Here is an 8,253-nt window from a genome sequence, read left to right on the forward strand (position 1 = left end):
AGTTTTCTTTGGAATTTTTAAATCTGAACCTGGCCACAAATAAGCATTGGATATAGGGGTCTCATAAAATTCTCTGTCAGATGATAAAACAGTACTTTATTTTGTATAAACTAATCATTAACGTACACTGGAAGCTGCATGACATGTTTGAGTTTTTGCATTATATTTACTTTGCCTGTGATGTGGCAAGGGGCAGAATCATCCTGAAAAATAGTTTTTCCTTTCTGGAAAGTGGTTTCTGATAAAAGGCAAACTAATGTCCTTAAAATTTTTGTAGAAATCACCATTAGCAGTACCATTTTTAAAGTTTATTCTGTCTACTCATTTGCCTTTTCTATGATCTGCCCCTCCACACCATCTGGCTCACGAAAACTTCACTTTTGATTCAATGCAGTGAAAATTATAAGCTTCAGTCTGTCTACTTTGAACATAGTGGTGGTTTGTATATGATCTATGTAGGTTAAATTTGGACTCATCACAAAAGATTTGGACTCATCACAAAAGATTTGCACTGCTCATTTATCCAATTAGCATGTCCTTAAGTTAGACATTTTTTCTCTATATTTGGTAACAATGACTTCTTACATCCCACATCTCGAAATGCCTACAGCTGAAGAAGAATTGAACTTGCCTTCCACAACGACCAACAAACCAGGACATTGACTTTACCTGACCAAAACTGAAAGGAACAGGAGAAAACCAAAATTGAGGAGGAAAACATACCCACTTAAATGGACCAAGAACGAGCAAGAATGAAAACCCACTAGGACAAGAGTGCACGGAGGATATCCCCAAATGATGTTGGACAGAGTGCAAACTTCAACCCTCCGATTGCACACTGGGACACAGGGTTTGACTCAGGCTCTAAAACTGAGATAACCAGACTTGATCCTGAAACTGACTGAAATAACACTTGAGAAAACGAAACATAAGCCAACCAAGTGGACTGGAAATCCAAACATCACAACCGAACTGAACAGCAGCAATTGCTGCCACTTGCCCTATTGGTGACCTGTGCTGGGCTTTAGACCAACGCACTTTCATTCCCTTCCCTGGTGGGGGTAGGCGACAGTGCTCCTGTCCCCTCCTCTCCACCCCCTATTTCTTCTCCTGGTGGGGCATGGGCATGCCCTACTGTTCTGCCTTGAGGTTGCCATCTCTATCGTCCCTATACTTCTGTCTTTCCCCCCAGTCTTCAGTCTTCCTCCCTACTCTGCCTATATCGCCAGCAAATGCCCCCCACAATGAAAAATTTTTAAGTGTCCAAATTCTCACCACATACGTGAACCCCTTTTGGCTTAACTAGATTCTAGGGTCCATCACCTCCCCTCCCTCTCCCCCCCCCCGTTTTTTTTTTTTTTTTTCATAGGCCCTAGCCACTGAAATCTCAGGAAACTAGGTGGTAGGGCTTGCCAGAGTAAATAATTTCTCAATACTGGTGTACCTGGTCTGCCTCCACGGGGACAAGTGTAGGCAACATTGGGCTCCAGCAGGGGTCTAGCTACTAAATAGCCAGAGGAACAACGATACACAATACTACACTCATACAATACCCATACATTTTTAAATCTCTGGCCTTCCCAATGAACTGGTATGCCTACAATTAAAGCAATGTGGAGATGGGGGAAATCCCTGGTGCCGTTGGACACTAAATACACTTTACACTTTACTTATCTCTTTTACGTCTGTTGGAGCTTGCACGACAATCATGGAGACTTGGAAATTTTCAAAGGCTGTCTTGTGTTTTTTGACATTAGATCAAAAGCCTCAGGCATGTGAATATTATAAAATGTTGATGCACATCAGTTGGAAAAACCCTCAATTGTGTGTGTGTAGTAAAGATCAAAACTATGTTTGTTACAAAAAACATCAATCTCATACTGCAAAGCAAGTTACTACAAGTTTTGTTTCTCCTGCATCTGTGTTGCTGCCCAAGGAAAAGTATGCTGATATTTACTTGAATTACATCCCATTACCCAGACAACTGTTTCATCATTGGGTAACCAGGCAGAATCACTGAAAAACTTGATAGCCTATTAATGAAAAATTTTCACAATATGGGAGATGATGAATGATGTTTAAAACTCAAGGAAATTTAGATCAAAGGCCTCAGGTGTGCAAAAGCTAGAAAATATTACTACCACATGAAATTAAAGAAGCCTCTCAGTTGGGCATTTTCTTGCATGCTCAACTCATATACCTAGGGCCTTTTCTCAAAATTTATTTCTTGAGTTTTAAACTAACGACAGCCTTTAGCATCATCTCCATGTTATGAAAATATTTCGTGGGTGTCTGAACTTTCATGACTGTGCTTGGCTGCCTACTTCTATTCCAATAATGGCAGCTGTCTCAATCTAATAGTAGCATACTTTATTAGAGAGCTATATTTTTTATTTGAAGTTCAAATGCAGGAATCAAGGTAACTCTTCAGGACTTGCTTCATAATGTTAGATTGAATTTGTTAGCAAACAGCTTGGCTTTGCTAAGTGCCCAACTGAGGCTTTTGTCAACTTAACCTAATTTATAGTTTTAAGAGTTATCAGTATTCTAAGGAAAATGATGAAATGGTTAAAGGACTACAAAAATGAGTTGCTTCCTCCTGGTAAGAATAATCCCATATATAATATGAGACAGTATTTCTTTTGTCTTTAACAACCTGTGCATATCGGTTGCCCATAACACATTTTTTACACTAATTACATTTATGAAAATAAAATGAAAATAGAATATATGATTGTATATCTGATTTTATAAAAAAAAAATTCTCTCTTTAGGTGAATCTGTCAGCTGGGTGCAATGTGATGGAGGTTGTGAAGAGTGGTTTCACTTGCTTTGTGTTGGTCTTTCTGAAACAGATGTCAGTGAAACTGAGGATTACATCTGTCCTCACTGTACAAAAAGGAGAGGTGACTCGACATCAGACTGTATAGAAATAAAGTTGGAAGATGATTATGAAGAATCTTGCTCTCCTGAAAAAATATCCTCTGACACTATGGTAGATAATGATTACATTCAGGAAAATAATACTTCCAGTTGTGCAGCAGTATCTTGTAAAGTGGGAATTCTGAGCAATGGCATAATTAATGCAGAAAATGAAGATCTTGAAGAAATGCAACCTCATGTGGTGGATGTAGTGCAACATACAAAACTAGACACATTATCCGTTTCTGTTCCATATAATACATGTGACATGGACACAGACTTTATACCCTCCATTTCTTCTGCCGCTGCCGAAATTAAGATGGAATCCCTACCTGCAATTGCAAGTGTGTAGTAGATCATTATCATTACAGTCTTTTTTTTTTTTTTTTTTTTTCCTTTCTTTTAATTTAAGCTGAGAAATGCTGTTGGGGTGAAAGTTCTCTGCAAGAGCTGCGTCACATTCCTCTGAAGAAACAATGTCTCAGCTTTTAAAAATCCCACATGGTATGAATGGATCATCTTTGTTTCTTGAATATGCCATTGGAACTGTGCTCCCTTCACATGCGCACTTAGCAGTTATGTACGAACTTACCGAAGAAAGTGTGCTTATGTGTAGTGTATCTCATTTTCCTATACTTTGTTTTCGGGGGGAAAAACAGCATTCATTATTCACTCACATATGGACACGTGTACACCGCTGCAGAACTGACCAACTGCTTTGCTGATCTTCCATGCACTGTCATTTATTGTGTTATGGAAATTATGTTGTGAGTAGTGAAAGCTTTGTATTGCTACACTCACCAGTTGTTGATTTAAGTTGTCGAGTGAACAATATTCATTTTTCACATATATATATATGTATATATATATATATATATTTATATATATATGTATATATATATATATATATATGTATATATATATTTAAGAAACTCTGCATTGTAATAAATTGAAAAGTTTTTTTTTTTTTTTTTTTTTTGTTAATATATTTCAGAACACGTCATCTTTTTTGTTGTTTGCTAATTCAAAAACCGGAAAAAAGTCACAACACGGGAAAAAAAAAAAACTATAAACTGTGTAATAATTCATGTCATGTTCATTTTATATCCCCCCCTCTGTAAAAAATTGCATCCATTTACATCGCACATTATGTAGAGAGCATTTGCTCAGAGTTGTGTAACCAGTGTTTCTAGTTGTAAGTATTTTAAGTTATGTTAATTTGTGAGGGTATGAGGTCATCGCATTTCTGGAAACTTTTAGGGATTCATTAAAATTCTTCAGCCCAGACAATGACTCATGTTTTATTTCTGATAATGTATCTTTATTGGTTATATCTACCATAATTAATTTTGCTTAACACATATAACTACAAAGGGTACTAGGAAAGTTTTACAATACAGCTTTGTTTATTTAATTTTTTCAAAGTAATTTCCTCTACATTCAATACACCTCTCCATCCTCTGAAACCAATCTTTAAACCAGTTCTGCCAGGTTTCACTAGGGAGTAAAGTACACTCGTTGTCTCAAGCCCGTAGAAGGTCCTCATCACTGGAAAACCGCCTCCCTTTTAGCTTCATTTTCACATGCGGAAACAGTGCGAAGTCGCAGGGAGCAAGGTCTGGATTGTAGGGAGGGTGCTTGAGAAGTTTCAGTCCTGTCGTGGACAAATATTTGGTGCAGGCTTTGGCGCGGTGAGCTGGAGCATAATCGTGATGGAGGTACCAGGTGTCCATTCTTGACTTTGGCCGCAGGTTCTTCATAGATCCAATGACTTTAGGCAGGCATTGTTCAGTATACCACTTAGCTGTGACTGTCTTCTGCGTGTCCAAAACGACACGTTCCACAATTCCACTCGATTTGAAAAATACAGCTATCATTTTCTTCTTTACAGATCGGGATTTTCTGACAATTACGGGTGTGTCGTCATCATCAAAGACCCAAACTTTGTTTTGAGCCTTGGTCGGCAGATCGTAATAGTACAGCCAAGTCTCGTCACCTGTCACGATGTTGTTCACATACCGAGATTGTCCCTTATCAAACTTTTTTAACATCTCCCGGCACCAAGTCACACATCGTGTCATCTGCTCTTCAGTCAGTTGATGCGGCACCCAGAGAGAACAAAGTTTCTTCACGTGCAAATGATCTTGCAGAATCGAACGAATTGCTGGTGCATTTAGGCCCAAAGTATCCTCTATCTGTTGGTAGGTCACTCGCCTGTTTTCGTCAAGCATTTTCCTCACAGCAGTAACGTTTTCCTCCGTAACTGACGTTCGTGGCCTTCCCGGCCTCTCAGAATCCTCCAGAGTGAAATTTCCCCTTTGGAATTCTCTATACCACCTGAATATCGTTGTACGATGTGGACAATCATCATCTAGTGCAAGAGTCATTTCTTCTAAGCACTGGTCTATGGTTAAACCACGCACGAAATTATACCGCAAAACTGTCCTTATCTCATTTCGTGACCACGATGCCATCGCAAGCACTTTACACTCTCACTACTAATGAATAACTGAGCCCATTGACTTGGTGCGGCGGCTACTATGCACGTATGAACATGTCTCAACATGCAGCAACAAGCAGCTTCCTGTGATTCATTCTTGCGTCATATTGTAAAACTTTCCTAGTACCCTTTGTATATCCATATTGTAATAGACATGAACATGCTAACATGTTTTCAGTTTCATTTTTCAATTAAAATCTTAACTTATCCTGTAAACTACAAGAGTCATATAAAAAGCATGTGGTAAGAGAGTTTCAGACATGCATTATAAACAGGATTCAAGGAAGCAAGCTAAGACAGCATAAGTAAAAAAAAAAAACCTACCCCTACCTCATCTTTCCATCCCCTCTAATAAATTGTCTAATTCTTACTTAAATTTATTTATTTATTCACAAAATTTATGTATTCACTAGTCGATATTTAATCTACCAATCAGTTACTCTAGGCTTAAAGTAAATTTTCACACTTCTGTCCTACAACCATTCTTTTTCAATTTAAATTTACATCCCCTTATTTGTATTATCTAGGAAAGAATAAGGATGTTGTCAGCATTTAGTTTACCCAGTTCATTTAAAGCTTTAAGCACATCAATCAGTTCTCCTTGCAGGTGTCTAGTTTCCAAGTGCTGCAATTTGAAGAACTGAAGTCTTTTATGGTAGCAGTATCCTTTTGCTCTTCTCTACATCCATTCCAAGAAATTCACATCCTTTTTTTAAAACGATGCTTCCAGATATGTATGCAGTACTTGAGATGTGGCCTACCGTTACCTTTTATAACAAGAATAATCATCTTCTCGCTGCTGGCAAAATTCTTGCACATCATTGACAAGACCCCGTGGTCTGTCCTAGCAGTGTCTGTGCTTCTCAGAAAACTTATGCTGGACTGTTTATAGGTCTTGTTGCAAACTTACCTAATAGTACCTAATCAGACTGGTTAGGAAAGATCCCCCTTAGCAAACCATGCTGTGATTTCAGTATAACCTTATCCCTGTCAAGATGATCCTGCATTACTGCTTTGATCACTGACTCCATTATTTTCCAAGGAACAGAAGTCAAGCTTACAGGTCTGTAATTACTCACTTGGTCCTTTGTGAATAGGAAGACACTGCATATCTCCAGTCTATAGGGACCTACTCTGAATCCCACTTCTTTTAATATAATTGGATAGATTCCATAAGACCCAAGTACTTTATTTACTTTTAGCTTCAACAATTTCTCTTCCACTTTCCTCTCAGTTATCACACAATCATATAGCTCCCAGTTATAACTTATAGTTGTGGTATTCCTATTCTTAAAAACTTCATGCGTGAATATAGATGCAAAGCAATTATTAATTTTAGTTCAGAAATCTGAACAGGATCATGAGTAGTTGTGCCATTCTTATTTAGTGGGCAATGTGGTTCATGCTTCCCTTTCCATTTAGTGTTAACATAAGGAAAGAGTTATTTGTTACTTTTCTTTGCATCCTTAACCAAGTACTCCTCATAATGTATCTTAGCTTGTCTAACCTACCCCCTTAGTGACATGATTGTAGACTGCAGGTTTCTGTGATCCTGATAAATTGTAATCATCCCATACATTTTTCTTCTTTCACTAGTCTCATCAGTTCATCTGACACCCATTTAGGTCTAAACCTTGAACACTATTTCTTAGTTGGTATGAAAAGCTTAGTACCTTCTATAATTGCTTCTCTGAATGCTTCCCATTTAAAATTTGCATTTGATAACATCATTGGTTGGTTCTACTGAAAAGAATTTAAAAACTCGAAGACCACTGTAGTTATCGTTAAGTACATTCCACATCAGTACTGTGGTGTAGAATTTACTTACACTGTGATCACTGCTGATGATCAGATCAAGGGTATTGCTTTTGCTTGTTTCTTCTCTAATGTGTTAGTGCAGAAAGAAGTTATCCAATAAATCCAGAAAAGTTCTGTTACTATGCAAGTGACCAACTACAGTCAAGTTCCTATCAATATCAGGAAAACTAAAATTCTCTGTTATATGGTATTCTGATTTTCCAGTCCACTCTATTTACCTATATAGTTTTGTTCTACTCATCAGATATTTGGCTTGTAACATACTCCTGCTCTCATTTTTGTTTTCCCAGTGCTTTCAAGGTGTGGCTGTTAAATAGCAAGACTGCTGCAATGAGATAAATATAATTAAATATTTCATACCTGACAAGTTATCCCCTTCAAAATAATTGCCTTAGGCTTCCACACTCTGTTCCATACATTACTTCCAAGCACAGAAGCATTTCTTTTGTAATTTAACACTTCAGTCATTTTTTTTCTGAATATCTTCAATCCCTTAAATACACTTTTCAGTTTAGGTAAGAGAAAAAAGTCAAAGGGTAGATCTGGCAAGTAGGGTGCATGTTCACACACAAGGATTTGCTTTTTGGCCAGAGACTGGCGAAGAGAGTGCATTGTGTGTGGAAGCATTGTATTGATGGATCATCCAACCATCCTTTCACAATCCAGATCTCTTCAGATTTTTCATGCAGCCTTGTCAGAACTTCAGTGTAGTGTGTTTGATTGACAGTGTGATTTGGTTTGATGTATTCAACAATAATTCCTTTAATATCGAAGAAAACAAGAAGCATGGTTTTTGATTTTGACATTCTTGGGGGGGGGGGGTATTAATAATAAGATACACGTACTATTAACAGTGTATCTGAGTGCAGGACAATGAACGGAGTTGATAACAATAATAAGAGATCCAACAGGAAGATAAACATTGATATAGATTCGAACATTAAAATCATGTGTACAAAAGAGGTATGCATTAAGTTACCGGTAAAACAAATAATAATAATAATAAACTACAA

The 8,253-nt window shown here is 37.5% G+C and overlaps 1 protein-coding gene across 5 annotated transcripts in view; it reads left to right on the plus strand.

The window, feature by feature from the left end:
- Kdm5 (Lysine demethylase 5) overlaps positions 1-3,287 on the plus strand; it is a 589,167-nt gene extending 585,880 nt beyond the window's left edge. For all 5 annotated transcript variants that reach the window (XM_090384917.1, XM_090384920.1, XM_090384918.1 and 2 more), the window contains one exon: positions 2,775-3,287. In XM_090384917.1, coding sequence (XP_090241043.1) covers positions 2,775-3,274 — 500 coding nt within the window. In that variant the 3' untranslated portion in view covers positions 3,275-3,287. The remainder of the gene's footprint in view (positions 1-2,774) is intronic.
- Positions 3,288-8,253: the final 4,966 nt, after the last annotated feature.

The sequence above is a fragment of the Mastigoproctus giganteus genome, chromosome 11 (genome assembly GCF_048544385.1).
Source record: "Mastigoproctus giganteus isolate SK-2022 chromosome 11, ASM4854438v1, whole genome shotgun sequence".
Classification (NCBI taxonomy): domain Eukaryota; kingdom Metazoa; phylum Arthropoda; class Arachnida; order Uropygi; family Thelyphonidae; genus Mastigoproctus; species Mastigoproctus giganteus.